A 23,032-nucleotide genomic window follows, 5' to 3' on the forward strand; every position below is an offset into this window, starting at 1 on the left:
ACACATGTAGTATGTAATATATTCATTGATGTAAAGATTTCATTCACTGAAAATCATAATATTCCGAACTCCTTTTTCTAATATTTACTTTAATTGATTTCATATTTAGTCGGTTGTGAATTAACACGTGAAATGGTTTTCTTCATAATTTTCAAGTTGGAAATTTTTTGAAATTTTTTTAATGTATAATATTTTACCATGAAAACTAAAATAAAATAAAAAAAAATAATTAGGTGATGTAATTCAAGGTCATAAACTTGTCATTTCCTGATGCAGAAGATAGATAAAACATGCTGATTGAATTCCATTTCTATCATTACATTGATATAAAAAACCTTTAAATGAAGTGTAAATTTCATTTTATTTATTTAATCCAAATGTCAACTTTACACGTCCTTGTAAAATGCCACTATGTTGACAGGGAAGATGGGGGTTGAGTAACATATGTAATTATGTCTATCCAAAATGTCAGTGTCACCTACTCGATTTAAAAAACAACAAACTGGTAGGCTATCAAGACATCAAAAAACAACAATAAACAAAAAACATACAAATCTTTACTCAAGATTCTTAAAAATTAGCAAAGGGGTACATTGACATGATAAGATAAGAGCATGGCTGAGGGGCAGTTGGATAAAGCGTTTTGATTGGTTGAGAGGTGGTATTGTTGAATGAGTTAAAGTGTGACTTGTGTGTGTGGAAGATCAGTAGTAGACAGGTATCATTATACACCAGCTATATTCCTGAACCATCCAAGGCAGTGTCTTCACCATGTAAACTTGGGACTTAATTACTCACACATGTTTCTGTTGTGGGAGCTATATCTTTTTCACTTGCAATTTCAAACAGGTATGAATAAATGAATGAGTTTTTAGTAAATTGAAATCCTTTAGAAAATTGTCATGTTTGCATGTTTATGATATTACTTAAAATATTTTGGAATTCTTTAATTTTAGTGATTCACAATGCATTATTTTAGGATATTCTAGTATTGATTAACTTATTTAAAATTTAAGAATCTTTTCCTTTCAATTAAAAAAACCTCTTTGATTTTTTAAAATAATATACATCAGATGAAAAAATAAATATTATCATAGCAGAATTTCTGTACATGCATGTATAAAATAATTATTTATATGTTTTAAAATCGAAAAATTAATTTAATATTTTCCCATCCTTGTGGATTAATTGATGTAAAATAAATATGAATTGGGGTGTAAAAATGTGATTTGCATACGGTAATTTCATCCAACATGTCAGAATTTGTTTAATTTTATCATGAAGTTGTATATATTTTGACGGTTTATTGATAATACATGTATTGTCTTAATTTATATTCAACAAATTGTCAGTGTTTCAAAATATTCAATCAAGTTCAGAGAGAGAGCAAGAGCTGTAAAATAATGTTCAAAAAAATTTAATGGCCTTATATGTAAATGTCCCTTTAGGTATTCCCATTATAAACCAAAGCTCTTTTCTTTCTTTCTTTCAAGTTCATTTTTTAGCCCAAAGGGTGTTTGTAAAGATTAATTCTTTCAATAATGTAAAAACAAAAATAAGGCAACAAGACTTAAATATGATACTTGATTCATAAAAGGATGTTTCAATAATGACTCAGGAAGTTTGTTTATCAGTAGGTAGAAATCTTAAAAGAGTTACTTTGTAGTACCATAGTAAAAGTCAGCCAACAAGATATTTTGATTTAATACACAGATGAGTGGAAATCTTACTCGATATCTTCAATATCTATATATGTATTCAGAATGCATTAATTGAAAGTTTCTTGGATGTGGAAAAAAAAACAACCAAATATTAAAACATTGCTCGATTGAGTGAAGTAGAGAGATGAGGCAGGTAGATAGTGATTTCCCCCCAGGTGTGCCACAATTAACCTGTGATTACCTGTTTCTATCCATCCAACCTTATGTCACAAGTCCTACCAAAAATGTCAATATTTTCATTCAATTTCTTTTCTTATTTTGCAGGACGTAAATTCTCAAAGCTAAGCATTGGAAACAATCCATTTTGCCTTTAATTCGCCAAGATAACAATTGGATTACCAAAAATTAGCCGCACGGAATCATGGACAATTTATAAAAGGGATTTTCCTTCCATGTTTATTCTGTGATGCAACATCAGTCCCAGCCGAAGAATTAAAACACTATATATGTCGGGATGTCTTGGTGGCCTGTCATTTAGTGAAGACAGCAGAATGGCAACATGACATGACTGTGTTTGACTTTGTTAATAATTGATTAACACCATTAATTCACCAATTTCAACAACAGAAATCAATTATGGCCTCCATCTTGCCCTGTTTGATTCTTGTGGTTTGGAGAATCTTGGGTTGCCAGTGTCAGAGTGTTGCATACACAGTTGTGGAAGAAATCTTGCCTCCTGTATTTCTTGGCAATGTGGCTCAAGACAGCAACCTGACTTCCACCATTGATCCATCTATTCTTGCCAATGTCAAATACAGCTTTCTCAGTGTGGGTACTGATTCAGCCTACATGGATCTTTTCCAAATTGATGAAAATACGGGAGATTTGAAAACGGAATCAAAACTTGACAGAGAAACTGTGTGTCCCTTTATGAAAATATGTGTTCTTCCATTGAGGATTGGTGCTAACAGTGGAACTTTTTTTAGGACCATCAATGTAAATGTCTCCATCATGGACAGAAACGATAACTCACCATTATTCCCCATAAACTCTACCTCGTTGTCAATTTCAGAAGATGCTGCCATAAATTCTACATTTCCACTTTCCAGTGCTGTAGACAGAGACATGGGAGAAAACAACTCGTTAAAAACGTATATTTTGGATCCATCCAGCGACACATTTGGATTGATACTCAGTCGCAAAATTGATGAAACACTTGAAGTGAACTTGGTATTAAATAAGAAACTGGACAGAGAAAAATTGAGGTCTTATCGAGTGTACTTAGTGGCAAAAGATGGTGGCCTTCCACAAAGGTCGAGCACCATGACAATTGCTATTACTGTAACAGACATAAACGATAACAAGCCTCGGTTTAGTTATTCTCAATACAATGTTACCATACAGGAGGACATTGCTGTGGGAACCAACATTATGAAGGTATCTGCATCAGATGATGATGAAGGACAAAATGGTGTTGTGCATTACCAGTTTTCAACAAACCCAAATGGAGAAAGCCAGAAGTTATTTTCAATAAACAACAGTTCAGGAGAGGTCAAGGTCATTCAACAATTGACCTTCACTTCGGGTGAACCTCACAGGATTGTAGTATCTGCATTTGATCATGGATCCCCACCCCTTAGTAGCCAAGCCTTCATCAACATCCATGTGGTTGATGTCAACAACCATGCACCAGAAATTAACATCAACCTCCTTTCTGATGGCAAAGTCAAGGAGAGTTCAAACAAAGGAACTGTCATCGCCTATGTGGCTGTTGTTGATAGAGACACAGGAAGGAATGGACAGGTGACCTGTACAGTCAACCATAGCAAATTTCAACTCCACAATCTCTCCAACACGGAGTATAAAGTCATTGTGTCAAATGAACTGGACCGGGAGGAGAACATTGAGTATATAGTCAAGGTCAACTGTGAAGATGATGGTGTTCCAAAACAGAACAAATCTGAAAGCTTTATTGTGCAGGTTCTGGACATGAATGACAATGAACCTAAGTTTGACAGAGAGCAGTACAATGCAACTATAACTGAAAATAAAGACCCGGGTCAGATGATTACCAAGGTGACTGCCTCCGACAGTGATCAAGGAAGCAATGCTGAAGTGCGCTACTCCATTGAGTCGAAATTCCGCACTCAATTTGAAGTTGATGGCAGCACTGGGATCATCCGAGCCAAGACGCAGTTTGACAGAGAGGTTCAGAGCTTCATTATATTTAAGGTGTATGCGTCTGATAATGGATCACCGGTTCCTCTGACTGCCACAGCCACTGTGAAACTGAACATTGAGGATGACAACGATGAGTACCCAACGTTTAACCAAAGTAGGTACGAATTCCAGGTGATGGAGAATAGGGATGCTGACATTGTTTTGGGTACTGTGACGGCAACTGATAAAGACATTGGGTCCAATGCAGCAATTGTGTACACTATACCCTTCTCCTACCAGAGCATACCCTTTTCTATTAACCCATCTACAGGAGAAATCAAAACAAACAGAAGGCTGGACCGTGAAGCGAGGTCCTCCTATCTTCTCACTATCATGGCAATGGACAGAGGTGTTTCACCCAAGAACAGCTCCTGTTCAGTCACTGTCAAAGTCTTGGATGAAAATGACGAGTACCCTCAAGTCAAGTTTCCTCTAAGAGGAAACGAGTCTATCAAAATTCCGCACACCACTGTACCCAATTCTATTGTTACACGGGTGGAGGCTTACGACAACGATGAAGGGGAAAATGGTGCTTTGAAATTCAGCATCGTGAAGAGGGATGATGACAACCTGTTCTACATTGATTCAAAAACTGGAGAAATTTATTTATCCAGGAAGATTGAAAGTTTCGATATCAAGGAGTTTTCTCTGTTTATCGATGTGTCAGATCATGGGGCTGTGCCACTGACGACAGGGGTAGAAGTGAGGCTATTTGTAGAATATCATGCCATTCCGTCAGTGGCAGAGCAGAAAATTGGACAGAATGTGTTAATAGCAATCACTATTGCTTGTGTGACAATTGTGCTTTCATTAGCCATATTAGTGACCATTTTCCTAATCAAGAGGGTGGATAACAACAAACGTAAAAGACTTTCCTATGTGGAGTCAAATGACCAGCATGAATTTCAAATTCCCAACTCTGTGCAATATAACTCTAAAAAATCTTGCCTGACAAGAGAAAACTCTCATAAAACTTATCTGACAGACAATAATAATCTTACATCTCAGGAAGTGAAGAAGGTCAGCTTTTCATCAGATGACCAGCAGGATTCTGGGATTTTTATGATTGGTCGCGATGCTGGTCATAATAACTTTGTAACCACCAATCAACACATCTATGCAAATCAACAGCCTTCTCCTTATAGTAGTCAGGTAAGCTGATGGTACAATGTCAAATCTATAAGGAAACTAACTGATAAACTTAAAACATCTACTGTCAATTACATCTGTTAATATGATGTATTCTGTCTATATGAAATTTCTTTTTGAAAAATTGATTTTTTCAGGAATTCAATGTATTTAGATGTCCCAAATTTTTAAAAAAAAATATTTCCTGTGTAATACAGTCCAGCAGGATAAAGTTTTATAATATAAGAATCAAAATGCAAGAAATATATAATTAACACTTACACAGGGCTTTATCCAGCTTTTAGATGTTATTATACCCATTTCATATTGAAGGGGGATTTTTTTTTTTTGAAAACCAGGAATGAGCTCCCAGGGGAAAGGGTTCAGGGGCAACCTTTCTTGGATTATAAAATCTCAGAACACGTGTATAAATGCCCAATCATTTAATAATTTTACATTGATGGACTTTGATTCTAATAGAAAATGACTTAGGTAAAGGGTATTTCTCCAGTTTAAAGAGTTTTCCATCACATTTCAAAGGGGAAAAATAGAATTTTTGTCAAAAAGGAAAGGTACCCTGTATTGGTAGTAAAAAGTTCCTGTTACAGTATAACTGATTTAAATAAGAAGCAAGAAAAACAACCAATGGCTAGAAACTATAGTCTATTTTGTGTAAAACAAACAAAAATTGTGTTTGCTGCACCATTTTGTTGGCTATGGTGTTGTAATGGTGATCCTGGGAGCCATTTTATGTCACTACTTGTAGGCAAGGCTTACAACATCCCCCTTCCGTGTGACAAAACATGTGTCCTACCCAAAAGAAAAATCACCCCTGTCACACAAGAAGTAACAAAAACTGGCAAAATTAATGGATAACTTTTCCATTCTGACTTCCTTGTTCAACAGCTATCACTTGATTTGTTTTCTGTTTGGAGTCATTTTGGTTCTAGCTAATATATAATTTATGAAATGGAAAAAAAAAATTGTGAAATTTTTAGGGACATTTTACTGACCAAGATTTCAATATTTGATGTTAGATGATCCATTAGAACAAATTAAGTGCATATATTGTAGAATGGAAAATAAATTATTTACTTTCAGTCAATATATAACATTTACGTTCCATTGTTTTGATATCTTTACAAACTGTAATGCTAGTCATTTCCTTCTGAACGCTCTGCAGCTGTAAACCGTTTTAACGCACCTCATGAAGTATGCTGGCTTGAAGCATCACAGTTCATACCCTCATGTATTTTCGAAAATGAAATTTATTTCTTAATTGTACAAAATAGTAGAAAACATTTTTTTAGAAGACATTGAGATTGCTTTGACAAGATTTAAAAGAACACCTTGGTCTGTGGAATAGTAACAGTGTGATACATGTATTTACATTATGTATATCAAGATCCATCAAAACTCATTTTTCTGTTGGCCCATGCATCCACCTTTCCCCATAAATTTCGATCTAACTAAGGTATCATGAAAGCTTTAATGATCATAAAATTTCTAGTTCGTCAAATAATCATTTTGGAAGTAGAACATGTATACAATATTTCACAGAATTAATGGTGAAAGTTTTTCAATTAAAATGTGTAGAATACCTTGATTAAAACACTATTTCTTCACATCAATCAGATAGCGAATGTCTGTGTTTGATTTTGTCAAGATCCGCATTGATAGAAACATTCAGAAATCGCTGCTGTTGATAAGTAAAACTGATTAAAATGAAATGTAGCCCCTTTAACATGCCAAGCATGATCAGGTTTCTGTAATTAAGAATGTTCTTCTTTCTACTCTTCAATAGAGAATATTAGCTAAAGGACTTGACTTGTGATGTATTTAGACAATCTTTTAAAACATTTGTTTGATCCTGATGTGGGTCTATTCTTCCTTAAACAGATAGTGTGTAAATTGTTTCACCTGTCTTGGTTTATTCTTCTTCAAAATGTGAATTACATTGTGATGAACTGCTTACCTGCTACATTACTAGCCTTTTGATATTTAGAAAGACAATTTGTTTAAACTCAAGTGCAGGTATTGAAAAGTATCATGTCTGGTTTTGTGTTTACTGATAGGTACCCCATTAACAGAACTGATATTATTATTGTCCTGGAAATTAATGGCGGTCACTTGAAATTTGGGCCAGGTAATATTGATCCAGGGCCTTGATATTGAACATCTTTTGTGAACAATTATGTCCAAATTTTAATCATCAGGGAGTAAAGCCCATAGCTGAGTGGAGGGATGGTTGTCATGTAAACACATACACCTGTGTGGTGTCAAGCCATTACCACCCTCTGAATGGCAAAGAATGATCACCAAAACAGATCCCACTTTATCGATAGGAAATCAATAAAAATTCATTTATTTAATGACATAATCTGTTTAAAAGAAAGGAGTTTAGCATGTACAGCTGGAGTTATACACAGGTGTGAACCCAAATGACTTTAGAACAACTGTAGTATTAATATAAAATATTAGCTGTTTTTAAAATTGTGAAATGATGGAAAAGTCATTCCCATATTGAATGTAGAAAAAAATATGAATTTTGAAGTTTGATTCATTACCTTTGGGTTTTTTTTAGCCTGAAGACACCCCACCACCCCGTCCTAGGAGGGAGAAGAAGCCTTCCGATTTCCATGAAAAGGAATTAAACAGATTGGCATCCATTAACTTTCATCATAAGCTAATCAACAACTGTAACAAACCACATATGTATCACCCTGATGAGGTAAGGAAATGTTTTAATTTTAAACAGATATTTTAAAAGATGGCTAAGTTTTTAAGCTTACAATTTAATGGGTTGGCTTTTTTTCAACCAAAATATCAGAAAATGTCTATAATTATTTTTGTTTTTTTTAAAAAAGAAGACACTTTTTTTTTTTTTTTTTTTTTTATACATACAATAGAGTTTGGACTAATATGCGAGCAAATGGATATCTGCCACAAGTTTCCATGAATAAATGATAAAAACATGTTAATATTTTGAATGTCATTTGAGTGTAAGATGTATCAAATATTGTTAAATTTCACTGGAAAGCTTTGAATGGAAATGTCAATTGAAGCACATTATGACAGGCACTATACAAATATTGACTGTCTTGTTGAATTAGTAAACCTGATCCCAGTCATGGAATTAATTAGTGGACATTCAAACAAAAAATCTTCCCTTGAGGTCCAAGCGAAAACCAACAAAAAAAATGAATATATGAATCTGAAAATGGCACATATCCAGGTTAATGGTGGGGTGTGTGTTGTGTGGGGGTGTTACTTGTGATCAGATCATGCAGAAACTGTCTTACATAATGTAAAGGAAGAGTAAATATGGATATCTCAAATATTTGATTTAGTATTAGATGCTGTTTATTTTGTAATGCATCATGTGTTGAGGATACACTGGACATATTTTCAATCAGATCAGCTTAACACGAAGTTGACAGGGTTTTGACCTTGAAAGAATGCAATTTCTAGTGACAACCAAATTTTTTCAAAAAAGCAGATTGTCAGATTAAAAAAAATTGGCATGATTAGAATGTTGTAAAAGGATCTGAACAGAAAGCTGTGAATTTCTGTCAGATGGAAAGAAAGGGAAGATGATTGTGTCGCATGAAAAGGTCATATGACTGAAGTGTCCCAAAGTGTCTTCTGCTCTGAAACCAACAGGTGACTTTTGTCATCACACCTTGGGGAGGGGCCAAATCGGTCAGATGCCACCTTGCAGGGTAAAACTGCAGAGCCAACACCTTTTATGGGGTCTGCAGAAAATAGCCCATTTTCCCAGCAGGGCATCAAAAGTGTTATGGGTATCTGGCCTTGTTTTCTGATATGTTGATTAGATGCTTTGTATCACAATGGAACAAGTTAATCCATGTGGGTTCAGACAAAGTGAGGTAGCCTTTACATGATGATCATACAATCAGGATAAAGGCTTGGGACAAATTTTCCTGATTAAGTTGGTTTCTAAGATTTTCTTCGGCTCTGTGACGGCTACACGAATCATTTGTCAGTGGTTTTCTTGATTTTCACAAGATATTTTTCCTGTTTGATAAAATCAATTACTTTAGTATGTTTTGAGGCATAATTGATTATAATGCATTCACTAATGTTCCCATGTCTTCTGAGTTACTAATCTTGGTTATGATCATTTGGGAAAGGAAAAGGAAATGAGCAAGTTATTGCCCAATTCAATTTCTCAATGTCTAATATTATACATGTACTAAAATAGTTTCCATCAATTCGTTAGTCTGATATTTCTGATAAAATTATGTTTTTATGCAATCTAACTATACAATTATTTGTTTCAGAACAGGCATTTTCTATCGCTGAAGAAACCAGGTGTTGAAGACACGAACAGTGATGGATCAGGGGAAATAACTGTGTCAGACAGTGGGCGTGGCGGCAGCATGGAAGACTTACACAGAGCCAGCGTAATGATCTAGTCAATAAACAGAGGGAGAAATTAGAGGTGTGTGTATGTGTGTGTTTAGTTTGAAAAGTCTATTAGTTTTTGTGTGAAAGTAGTTTTAAAGTTTTTCATGAAGAAAAGTAGCAAACAGTTCTCTCTTTCTCTTCAATCATTAGTTATTAGACATCAACTTTTCAGTCAGATATGTTCAAAATTTCAGATCAAGAGATCTGGAAAAAAAAGATTATAGTGTTATGAATATAATTATAATGCTGATAGATTTATTTTATTATGAAGTATCTGACTGAGTTATTGAAATTGGTGAATTAGATTGATATGCAAGACATAACCTGTCGATAATCTGTAAGACTTTAATCATAATGAAAATCCTATGAAATATGCACATTTTATAACAATCCGTTAATATCAAATAGTAAAACCTGTCTGTAGGGCAGTCAGTGCATTCAGGATTAGTGTTTCTTCTGTAATGAAAGGTACCCTGCTATTAATCTTATTGTTCAAAACTATTTTAATACGTCTAAGAAGTCATTATTAAAATACTAAATGCATTAATAAATATACTTGCAGATTAAAGGGAGAGACTTGCATTTCGTATTGGAAATGGATTTATGTTTTGGTGCGTTATGTAGAAGTGACTTGAACTACAGCAGACTGGAACAAAGGGAGATCACTCAGCAGGTTACAGGAGCCTGCAGAGCCAAGGGAGATCACTCAGCAGGTTCTTGGGTAGGTCATCAACATTTTATCAATAGTTTCTAGCTTGTATACCATTTAGATTACAATTATAATATTTAGGAATAATAGATTCTAGTTCAAGAAAATGTACATCAATTTCTCATAGAATTATTTGTTTTTCAGATGAGAGTTGCCTCCCTTTTTCATACAACAGCCAGGGAGAACCATTAGACACAAATATGCATAATTTTTTAAAAATCTCATTTACTATTCATTGTCCATCAAAAACAACAACATAAATTCCATAAATCCATGTAAATTGTATATTGCATTCAAGACTGTCATAATTTATTTGATTGATCATGCTTGTCATTAACTGAGTTCAAGTCTAGTCTCACACTCACTTGTTATTGCTTATTTATGCCTGTAACTATTCCCATACATGTAAACTGTTATTTTTGTTATTGTTTTATACTTTTGAAATACTGTAATAAAATTACAGAAAATTGAATTTTCTTTCATGATATTGTAAAATACTGCTAATCTTCCAATGGTCTATAGTATCGGTGCAGGGATTCTGTTTTATAATGGCTCTGTAAAGCAGGACATCCTTTGTAACATGGCGTGTTGTAAGATGGCATTCCTGCACATAGTCAGATCACAAGGAACTTTGGGGTTTTCATGCCAGTGGCCTTGAACTTTGAAAACCATTACAAACCTAAATCTATGTGTAATATATGACAAGTGACATTAAATTGAATATGCACTACCAAACTAAAAACCAGTATACATGTACAAGGATATTGCTACTCTCCCTTCCAGTAACCTTGACTTTTTTCATTTCTTGTTCAAAGTTAATTGGGACCCAAATCTTTTTGCAGTTTTGTTCCCATAAAGGTTGATGAAAATTGAATGAGAAATTGTTGTTCACAAAAAAAAAAAAAAAAAAAAAAAAAAAACATAAGAAGTTTCATTTTATTGTATGTAACTTTTAAAACCACTAAAGGAACCAATCTGTAAGCAATGTACAATTCCTGCAAGTCACAACTTTTGGCTGAAAAATATATCTTATATCTCATACATAAGAAATTTTGGAACTTCATTTTAGTGACCTTGACCTTTCACATATATGGTAGATAAGCATTAGGAACCAAAGACTTTATGCAATGTATCGCTCCTGACATACTAGAATCTGCTAGTCTGTTTGGGGTCACACTAATTACTCTTTGTTAGAGAAAATGCATAAGTTTTGTAAACATATGAAGTTAAAAAATACTACATCAAATTTTATGGTACTGGTATATGGTGAACTAAGTAGTACATGTATTTTGGAACAAAATGGTCAAATCATATTGATGCAACAAATTATTTTGTATTATACTTCATTATAATTTGACTTAATTTGTAAATTGAGATTTGATTTGTCCATTTGACTTTATCAAAGTTTTCTATATTGTTGTTATATAGACTGGGTAAAATACGAATGACATCACAGTGCGCGGAGCTCCTTGTTGTGACGAAAATATTGCTCCATGTCATATAGAGTATTCCATTTTTGTTAGTTTATTGTTAAATTGCAATGTAAATTGAATTATAAGGAATGAAAATAATTCCTACACATTCTAGATATGATAAAGAAAGTAGGAACAATTTGTGCTTTTCAGTATACAGCAGGGGTGGATCCAGGAATTGCGGTTACGGGGGTGCCATTTTATGAGGCGGGGTCTGTGGGCGAAGTCCTAGTGGGGGGGGGGGGGGGGACAAAGCCCCCGAAAGCTCCTGGATTTTACAGATTTTATAGGGCTTGAAATATATCTCTATTTAGTCTTTTGTACTATTTTCTATCATTTTTTATGAGGTGAAATTAATAAAATGACGCAAATTTTAAGGGTTTTGGAAAAAATTAAGTTGTCCAAATAACGTAATTCAAGAAATCAATAGATTTTTTGTCATTTATTTCTCCGGGAGTGGAAGAAATTATTGCTTCTTACATTGTTTAGTACATATTTCTAAACAAGATACACGATTTACCTTAAGTTTTGAAAATTTTAGGAGGGGGGGGGGGTGGGCGCCGGCTGCGCCCCCCTTAAATCCGCCACTGTACAGTTTGTAAAGCATACACTATCCCAACTTACTTTATATCTTATAAAATGTATGTAGAAATTACTTTCATCACTCGGGTATAAACTGAATAAACTATGTTATATATATTTGGTAGATTTTAAAAGTATATATCATAGCTTGAAACTATTGTTTATCACAGTCTCAAAGGTCAATTTATTCAAAAATGGAGAATTAAATATGTGTCAATCTCCGAAAAGGATCTTCAATCACAGAATTCTTCATAGAACATTTATAATTGCTTTAGTTCCTTTCAAAGTTTTTTATCAAATTTTATAAAGTTAGGAAGGGTAACCTACTTTAATACAAGAGTACCACAATTGGTACCTCATGCGCTCGTCGTACAGTGATGACAACATTTCAGTGCAATATCTGTATCCATATGCATAATAAGAACTATTTGACCTAAATCCCTAAAATAGGTCACGGTGCATCAATCCAGCCGAAATGAAAACTCACTCAGATTACACTTATTATTGAGGTATAAATTGTGACTTAATTTCAACGCTGTACATGCATCTGTTACGGAAAAGGGTCCGGAAAACATGACCTCGGACGGACGGACAGAGGGACCAATCCAGCTGAAATGCAAACTGAACTTGTATTGCTTCAAGAGGAAACTTGCAGGGCAATATCTTTATCCGTAAGGAAAAATAGTCCTGAAAACTGACATATGGGGAGCGGAGTGGACCGAAAACCTTTGGCTAGCGAAGATGATGTTTAGCCCTAAAGAATGAATAACAAAATATACAATAAAAATGAAAAAGAAAGAAAATCCCCAAAACAGATCGAAAATTATACTATACAAATGGAAAATAATAAATACAAATTGAAAATTATACAATACAAATGAAAAATTATAGAATATAAATGGAAAATATACAATATGATTGATAAATTATACAATATGAATGGAAATTATACAACACACATGAAGAATTACACAACAATTAGATATTGCAACGTTTGACAAGAGGTAGATGTGAATTTTTTAAGAATATATAATTCCAATGTTATTTATTACAATTGTTTTGATTGGACAAAAATAAAACTGAACAAGAGTTCATACATCAATAAATCCGAAAACGCGATGTATTCATACACGCCTGAAAACAAATAACATAGTGCGGGGAAACTATTCAAATTTTTCAATTGTTAATAAAGTGAATGAATTGGAATTATAAGAATCAAACATTCTTTTTGAAGAATTTATCGATGTGTAAACTCCGGACATTTTACTCACAAACTTAACATAAAAGTGCTTCGCACTTTTATTCAGTTTGTGAGTAAAATGTCCGGAGTTTACACATCGATAAATTCTTCAAAAAGAATGTTTAATCCTATAGTAATAGTGTAGAAATCGGTGATGGATTTAATTAATATTGTCCCATTGCAAAGGTAATATTATTTGTGAAATCAAGAAAATTTGTCAGCCAAATTGCCGCTGTAAATTTCTAAGTACATTTAAAAGAAATAAATTTCGTTTTTGAAAATACACGAGGGTATGAACTGTGACGCTTCACGCCGGAGTACTTCATAAAGCGCTCCACGATAAATATTCCGTGTAACGCTCTGCAGTTCATACCCTCATGTATTTTCCAAAGTGAAACTTATTTTTCATATTTTCATTCTACTTTCATGTCTGTCGGAATTTTCAGCTATTAATTAGAATAGACATATTTAATACATTCATCAATATTTATACGCACATTGTTCATAATCCGAGATTCCTCTGACTCTTAACCCCGCTTTTATTTTGTGACTTCTGCGGGGGAGAGTCAGAGCGGACTCCATTATGATATTGAAAAGTGGGAATTCAGCGACACCAGCTGGTGTCGCTGCTTTACCTACCTCTTACAACTTTATTTCGCGGATCTATCTTCCAAGACGTGAGAATTCAGTTAACGGAAGATAAATCTATAAATAGATCATGATTAATACGATGCTATCGCCGTTATGTCGAATGCTGTCTGAAGTGTTAGGCAGTTCTTTTCATACCGATTAGGACTACAGGTTACTCTGTTTACCTGACCAAGACAGAGGGCTCACGGCGGGTATGACCGGTCCATGGGGGGTCGTTACTACTCCTAGGTACCTAATACAACCTCTAGTGTGTCCAGGAGTTCGTATTTGCCCTACTTTTAATTTGGTATTCTTTATGGGATACATGAGATTGATCACTGATCGTTATCTTCGTTTTTCATGTAATCCTCAACAATTTTTTTTTATATACAAGCATACAAAAGAAAATTTGTGTCATTTTTCTTCAGTGCAAGAATCCCATCGGAGTTCAGACATTATCATGTGTACGTATAATGTATTGTCATTGAACTCTGTACTTGAAATATGACTTGTATATTGTTATATTGTGTTTTTGTATTGTAATGATCTCATACTCTGAATTGTTAGAAATAAAATATTCTGTTTTGCACAGGTGTATGTCAAGCCGCCCGGCAGTACTTTCAGCTTAAGGAAGTTAGCTCTTCTGAGCACAGCTGCGCAGGATGCTCTAACTCTGTGTGTACTGGTTCAATACGGATCCCATTGGTCCAAACATATTATACGGCTATTACTTAACCTTATCCAGTCGAACATTTAAATTTTGAAAGAGTTTGGCAGGGACTACAATTTGTTGCGGAAGGATTATTGAATTAAAAACGTCTAAATCTGCATGATTTTACAGCTTCTGTTGTATTCAATGTACCGTCAATTTTTATACCTTTACACCCGTATTTCAGTTTTATAATTTATGATACAAGTAGTTGAGACTTGTAACTACTTCAAATGTTGTAATTCATTTGTCGTAATTCATCAATTTGGTTGATATATTTTTTCCCAAACAGAAAATCGATTTAAAAAATAATCATAATCTAAATTGATATACAAATGTACCTGAAATTTGTATAAAAATTCAGTATTTTGGCCTAGAATGTTGTATGCAAATTCAGTATTCTGGCCAATAATTCAAATATTTGATCTTTAACCTCAACTTTTTAAAACTCCATTTTAAATATTAAGACAAGACTGTACTGGACTTGCAATTTTAGAAATTGACATTACTCATGATATGTCTTTTAAAATTCAAAATCCTGTATCATGAATTTTTCCGTACATCGAGTGCTAAAATGCCGTTATTTATTTCCAATCTACTAGTACCAAACCTCTTTTTTATACCTGTATTGTTAGAAGACATAATCATGCATCTGTACTATGTAATGGTTGATTTGTGGCGCTCAAGTTGTGTTGTGTTGACACCAACAGACAAATAAAGTTTATACGAATAACTCTTGAGAAATTTCATGTGCAAAAGGGTCAAGTTTAAAACATTGACTTCTAATTCTCATTCAATTTATAAATCTTGCTTGTGTACTGTGTAAGCTCAAGGGAGGGAACTCTAATACGGTGTTTCTTGAAACAAAATATTTAGGGGTTGTTCCGCTTTATAAAATGTATATTGCCCTCAAGTGAGAGATGCGCACTCAAAAAAAAAGAGAAAAAAAAAAGAAATGCACGTCCTCACACACACATACATAGGCCTATATATTTGGTAGGGGGTGGGGGTAATGTTACTACACAGTTAGGCCTATGTTAGATTATAGTAAGGTATAAATATATGATGAAATGATTCTGAATTTATTAAGATAAGTGCTGATGTTTTTCTGCCTATACTGGTTAAACTTTTTAACAAAATTCTTCAGACTGGCAGAATGCCAGAGTTATGGAACCTCTCATTAATTACAACTTTGTACAAGTCTGGTGATCCAGGAAAATGCAGTAATTATAGAGGATTAAGTGTAACAAGTTGTCTTGGTAAACTTTTTAACAGATTACTCCAAACACGTCTTAATAATTATTTAGAATCTGGAGGATTATTAAGTCACTTTCAGGCAGGATTTAGGAAAGGATATCGTACAACAGATAACATTTTCATCCTAAAAACTTTAATGAACAAATACTTGTTTAAAAGAAAGAAGGAATTATTTTTATGCTTCGTTGATTTTTCAAAAGCTTTTGATACTGTATGGAGACCAGCTCTTTTGTATAAAATTTTAAAAAAGGGAATTGGTGGAAATTTTTTCAATATTATAAAACATATGTACTCTACTACAAAATGTGCTGTAAGACAGGGAAATTTATGTAGTAACTTTTTTAATACTACATTAGGAGTTAAACAGGGGGACAATTTAAGTCCTACTTTATTTAATATTTTTGTTGATGACTTTGAAAATTACTTTGATAAAGTAGTAACTTATCCTGTATCTTTAGGTGATATAACTTTTAATCACTTATTTTTTGCTGATGATCTTGTTTTATTATCAGAGTCAGCTGAAGGCCTCCAAAATTGTATAGACACTCTTTCAAAATATTGTATAGAATGGAAGTTGCATGTAAACTTAGAAAAAACAAAGGTTATGGTTTGTTCTACCAGGAAAACAAAGATCAATTATGGATTTTATTATAACAATTCTACTATAGATGTAACTGATAAGTACAAATATCTTGGTATAATTTTACAATCAAATGGCAATTTAAAACATGCCTGTGAGGATCTTGCTGCTAGAGCCAGAAAAGCTTACTTTGCCTTGAAGCGTAAACTACCTTTTGGCTCTGATCTCTCACCAAACTTGTGGTTAAAACTATATGAATCAATTATTGTCCCAATTTTAACATACTCCTCAGAAATTTGGATCTCTGACTTTAATGCAAACCCCAATAATTTTGATAAAACTCCTTTTGAAAAAATTCAGAATTTTATCTTGAAAAACATCTTAGGTGTACATAATAAAGCATCAAACTTGGCAACAAAAATGGAATTAGGTGTTCTCCCTATTCATGCCAAAATATACCAGCTTGCTATTAAATACTATTCTAGATTGGAAAATTTAGCAAAATCTAATGATAATCACAATGTTTTACTAAGGAACTTGGAAGATGTACACTTGGCTAGTGAAAATAAAAAATGCTGGCAAACTTGTATAAAATCAATACAAAAGATGTTAAATGTTAACGTTGACACTGAATGTAAAATGTTTATTCCTAAACTTAAAAAATTCTTTGAAAATAAATTCTTTTCTGAACTTCAACATATTAACAACACTCAAAGTGGTAAGCTCTCATTTTATAGTACATTATTCAACCATGATGTTTTGAAACTAGAAATCCAACCATATTTATGTCTTCCACTTCCTAAGAATTTAGTTTCTTATCTTACCAAATTAAGAATAAGTGCACATAAGTTGTATGTAGAAACAGGTCGATATTGTAATCCTGTCATTCCTAGAGAAAATAGATTTTGTTTTCATTGTCAAACTATTGTTGAAGATGAAAAACATTTTTTACTTGATTGTCCTGTGTATGAACATATTAGAAAAATGCATTCAAAACTACTAGATATTAATACCTTATTTTGTTTACTAAATCCACATAACCTTGTATCTACAAAACAAACCTGTCTATACATCAGAGACTGTTTTAATGTTAGAAATAAGTTTTCAACAGTTTGATATTTTGTAATGTATCAATATATATGTGTATCTATGTATGGCTAACAACACATTCTTATATAATGTGCTTTAGTGCCAATAAAGAATTGAATTGAATTGAATTATTAAAACGACTACTTTTTAAGGCCCCAATGGGCCCAGGGCAAAACCACGGTGAGGGTTCAGGGGGAAAGCCCCGTAAGTCGATGAATAGTCAGTATTCCTAAAGCTAATGTTAAGTTAAACTTACAGAAATGTTTGCTTGAAATTTTCAGCTAGTTTTCATTCAATATTCAAAAATAGTAAATTGTTTACATGTTTTCGAGATTTTTTTCACCAACTGCTGGTGAAGTACCAGAAATTTAGACCTACATTATGTTTTCAGGGCCGCAGCAGTGAGGGTCGCTTCTTTAACGTGTCAACGCCTGTCGCTACGCGGGACCTCCGTTTTTACATTCGAAAGACCCATGATTCTTACTTCTACATGCCGAGCGTTCGGGGAAGGAGCATTTACTACCTATGTTTTGGCGAGGGGTGTGAAAAATATTTTCCGTTTTCCATAGTAAAAAAAAGCGATTTTAACCCATAAAATAGAGTTATCTCTCTTTGTTTTATCAAATAAATCAACTTTTATTTAAATTCATATAAATGCCTATATTAACATAAAAAATCCATTTAAGAGAATTGATAACTTAAAATTGACCAGAAGGTAGGCGGCGAAACAATATTATCGTTCGCATTTCTTTGATATCATGAAGATTTTCGTATACCAAGTGCAAAAAGGTCATTTATCTATTTCCACCTCTTGAATGAAACCTTTTTTAAAACTATATTGCTAGAAGACATGATTATGTACTTATTTTATGTAATGATTGATTTTTGTTGCTCATATTGTGTTTACACCAACGTCCAACAGACAATTAAATCTTGAGCAAAATTCAAGTGCAAAAAGGTCATGTTTTAGAACACTGTACAGCTCAATAACACGCATTTCGACTTCAGTTTTTAGCTCGCCTGAGCTGAAAGCTCAAATAAGCTTTTCTGATCGCCTGTTATCCGTCGTCTGTCCATCTATCTGTAAATTTTTTACGTGTTCGACTTCTTCTCCAGAACCATTGGACCAATTTCAACCAAACTCAGCATCCTTGGGTGAAAGGGCTTTCAAGCTTGTTCAAATGAAGGACCATGCCCCCTTCAAAGGAGAGATAATCACAAAAAACAAAAATAGGGTGGGGTCATTTAAAATCTTCTCAAGAACTACTGGAAGAAGAGCTGAAATTTACATGAAAGCTTCCTGACATAGAGCAGATTCAAGTTTTACATATAAATATTCACTGTATAGGAAAAATCTGTTAAAAATCTTCTTCTTGAAAACCACTCTGCCAGAAAAGCTGAGATTTACATGAAAACTTCCTGACATAGTGCAGATTCAAGTTTGTTCAAATCATGCCCTCCGGGGGTAGGTTGGGGTCACAATAGGAGATCAAAGTTTTACATACAAATAAATAGGAAAAATCTTTTAAAATCTTCTCAAGAACCACTTGGCCAGGAAAATATAGATTTAAACGGAAGCTTCCTGACATAGTGCAGATTTAAGTTTGTTAGGTAGGGTGGGGCTACAATAGGGGTTCAAAATTTAACATACTGATATATAGAAAAAAATATTTAAAAATATTCTTCTCTGCATGCCAAAGAAATTTACATTTACAGGAAAGCTTCCTGGCATAGTACAGATTCAAGCTTGTTAAAATCATGCCCCCCGGGGACAGGTTGGGGCCACAATATTGATCAAAGTTTTACTTGCGAATACATGTATATATGGAAAATCTTTAAATATAAGCCAAAGTGACTCAGGTGAGCGATGTGGCCCATGAGCCTCTTGTTCTTTTTAATTTCCTAATTATCCTTAAAGGGACATGGACACGATTTGAGCTGAAAATTTTCAAATTTTATTTTTCCATTTTAGCTCACCTGAGCTGAAAGCTCAAGTAAGCTATTCTGGTCACCTTTAGTCTGTCGTCTGGCTGTCCGTATATTTTTCCTATTTTAATCTTCTTCTTCAGAACCACTGGGCCAATTTCAACCAAACTTGGCACTGTAAATCATCCTTGGGTGAAGGGGGATTCAAGTTTGTTCAAATGAAGGGCCATGCTCCCTTCAAAGGGGAGATAATCACGAAAATGCCAAAATAAGGTGGGGTGATTTAAAAATCTTTTTCTCAAGAACCACCGGGCCAGGAAAGTTCAAATTTACATGAAAGCTTCCTAACATAGTGCAGATTCAAGTTTGTCAAAATCATAGCCCCCGAGGGTAGGATGGGGTCACAGTAGGGGATCAAAATTTTACATGGGAATATATAGGGAAAATCTTTAAAATCTTCTCAATAACCACTGGGCCAGAAAAGTTTACAATTATATGAAAGCTTCCTGATATAGTGCAAATTCGAGATTGTTAAAATCATGGCCCCCAGGGGTAGGATGGGGCCACAATAGGGGATCAAAGTTTCACAAACAAATAAATAGAGGAAATATTTTAAAAAATTGTTCTCAGGAACCACTGAGCCAGGAAAGTTCAAATTTACAAGCCAGCTTTCTGACAATTAGTGCAGATTTAAGTTTGCTAAAACATGTTCTCCAGGCGTAGGATGAGGCCACAATAGGGTATCACAGTTTTTCACGGGGATATATATGGAGAATCTTTAAACATATTCTACTCAAGAACCAGAAAAGTTTACAATTATTTGAAAGCTTTCTGATATAATGCAAATTCAAGATTGTAAAAATCATGGCCCCCGAGGGTAGGGTGGGGCCACACTAGCACGAGTACATACGAGTATATTGGGAAAATCTTTAAATATCTTTTTAAAAGCCACAAGACCAGAAAAGTGGATATTTACAAGAAAGATTCCTGACAGATACAAGTTTGTGCAATTCATGTAGCTAGTCCCCGGGTGTAGGGTGGGCCCACAATAGGGGATCAAAGTGTTATATGCTGAAAAATCTCTAAGAATATCTCTAGAACTATTTAAGCTATTTAAGCATGTTTTGTATATACATTCTTTATAGGAAGACCTTTCATATGATGCAGTGATGTGCGATCTTGTGACCTTGACCTGGAAGTTTGACCTAATTTTATATAAAAAATCTGACCTATTCAATATCTCCTGAACTATTTAAGGGAGAGCTTTCATATTTTAAAGTAGATTTCTTATGACAAGGTCTTTCGTATCATACCTTGATCTATGACCTTGTAACCTTGGTCTTATCCAGAACAACAAGATTGTGTTAGTCATATTGGTGTGCATCTCTGTGTTATGTGAATTCATTTTCAGTGATGTTGTGATCCTTTGGGACTAAGTTGGGGTTACAATATACGATCAAAATTATTCATAGGAATAAAGAATGATAAAAAAATCCTTTCAAAATCTTAACAGCTGAATAATGGCAGGGCAAAGGTGATTCAGTTGAGCGATGTGGCACATGGGCCTCTTGTTAATGTTTAGAATGCTTGACTAAGGTATTTCACATTTTGTTTTAAATATGCTATTTTCTAATAAGCAATCTACATGTAAACAAAAACATGGCATGAGCCTTGTTTACATAACGAAGAATTGTGATTGCTGTATCTCACATGTAACTCAAAAACCGATATTCAAATTTTGGTTGACCATTAGAAATACTTTAGTTAAGCATTGTAAACAATAAAAATGGAAAAATAAAATTTGAAAACTTTAAGCTCAAATCGTGTCCATGTCCTTTTAATGTACACTTCCCCAAAAATTGACATCACTCCAAATTTCAGGTGCGAACCTCTTAAGATGAAAAGGAAATTGTTTACAAAGGAGGGGATATAGAAACAATTAGTTGCAGCGTATGTGCTGAGCAGTGGCGGATCCATGATTTGCTTTTAAAAGAGAGAGAGAGAGAGAGAGAGAGAGAGAGAGAGAGAGAGAGAGAGAGAGAGATGTATGGGGGCCGATTTAAGGCACCCATTGGGTTCAAGGTATGTCCTTTTAAGGTTACTTTTATGGATTATTTTAGCTATGCTTCATACGTAATAAAATCAATAAATAACAATAATCGATTTGGTCAAAAAGGAAGGGGGGGGGGGCTCTAAATATGTCACTGCAGAGTTGTGGAGCTCCAAATTAACATAAACTCAATTAATTGACCATCTCTTTAATTATTTGAAGATATCATCAATTCAATTTGATGCGCGCATTAATTCATTTGATGAGAGCAATAATTGATTTCAGGCGCGCATTAATTCAATTGAAGCGCGTTACTACAACATGTATTCGATCGAGGAGAGTAATAATTCAATTATTGTGAGCATTAATTGAATTAGTGCTCTCTTCAATTGAATTGTAGCGCGCATCAATTCAATGTTGATTCATCAATCCAGGAGCAAGAATTCAATTACAGCGATCACCAATTCAGCAGAATAATTAATGCGATCATAAATTCAATTAAAGCGCGCAATAACTCAGAATTGAAGATATCATTAATGATATCTTCGTATAATTAAAGATATCTTCAATTATTTGAGTTTATGCTAATTTGGCGCTCCATAGGGAAATAGCCCGGATCTTAAACTTTCTACCCTAGCGAAAATTTCAATACTGTGATGATTACATGTACATAACAAAATGACAAGTCTGCAATCTGAAGTCTATGTACACCAATAACACCATTATATTAAATACGTACAGCACTAATCATTAACCTTCTTACCATCATCATCTAAGCCTCATTTGTTTGTCTTATCATGATAAAGAAAATAGCTATGTACAATGTTTTAGGATGATTTGAAATTTAGATATGCCTTCTGAAGGAATAACTGTGTAACTGGCCTCATCCTCACATGACAGTGAGAGATCGCCTAATATGTCCCTCTTCCACAAGGTGTAGAAGAGAATATACACATATATTATTCTAAAGGCAAAAAAGTACTATGTTAGATATAGCTATAGGGATACCTATAAAAGTTTATCTAATACTCTCTTTCGAATTATGAAAAAAAAAGATTTTGAGAGATAATATTAGTAAGGACATGTCCTCACACCACTTGTCCTCACTAAGCTAATGTTTTGTATCTACATCTTTCACATGCTGTAGATCACATTTATGAGGACGTAAATGTGAGGGCATTTTTTTTTTTGTCCCCATAGTGCAATTCTGTCCTCACAACTTCTGTCCATTGGTTGAAAAATTTTTTTCCCTCTCTCTCTCTCTCTCTCTCTCTCTCTCTCTGGAGAAAATGCAAAAAATTAACCAGATCGAGATTCAAATCCGGCCCCTGAATCTCAAGTCAAATGT

General features: G+C 33.9%; 1 protein-coding gene across 6 annotated transcripts in view; it reads left to right on the forward strand.

The window, feature by feature from the left end:
* Positions 1 to 10,621, forward strand: part of LOC125681192 (protocadherin-11 Y-linked-like) — a 36,759-nt gene extending 26,138 nt beyond the window's left edge. For 4 of the 6 annotated variants that reach the window (XM_056157224.1, XM_056157223.1, XM_048921160.2 and 1 more), the window contains 5 exons: positions 1,986 to 5,033; positions 7,594 to 7,740; positions 9,314 to 9,474; positions 10,003 to 10,161; positions 10,294 to 10,621. In XM_056157224.1, the coding sequence (XP_056013199.1) occupies positions 2,298 to 5,033; positions 7,594 to 7,740; positions 9,314 to 9,448 (3,018 nt within the window). In that variant the 5' untranslated portion in view covers positions 1,986 to 2,297 and the 3' untranslated portion in view covers positions 9,449 to 9,474; positions 10,003 to 10,161; positions 10,294 to 10,621. Of the gene's footprint in view, positions 1 to 712; positions 850 to 1,985; positions 5,034 to 7,593; positions 7,741 to 9,313; positions 9,475 to 10,002; positions 10,162 to 10,293 lie in introns of those variants that run through there. The other 2 variants (XM_048921161.2, XM_056157226.1) reach the window with 2 other exon arrangements.
* The last annotated feature ends 12,411 nt before the right edge of the window (positions 10,622 to 23,032 follow it).

The sequence above is a fragment of the Ostrea edulis genome, chromosome 2 (genome assembly GCF_947568905.1).
Source record: "Ostrea edulis chromosome 2, xbOstEdul1.1, whole genome shotgun sequence".
Lineage (NCBI taxonomy): Eukaryota > Metazoa > Mollusca > Bivalvia > Ostreida > Ostreidae > Ostrea > Ostrea edulis.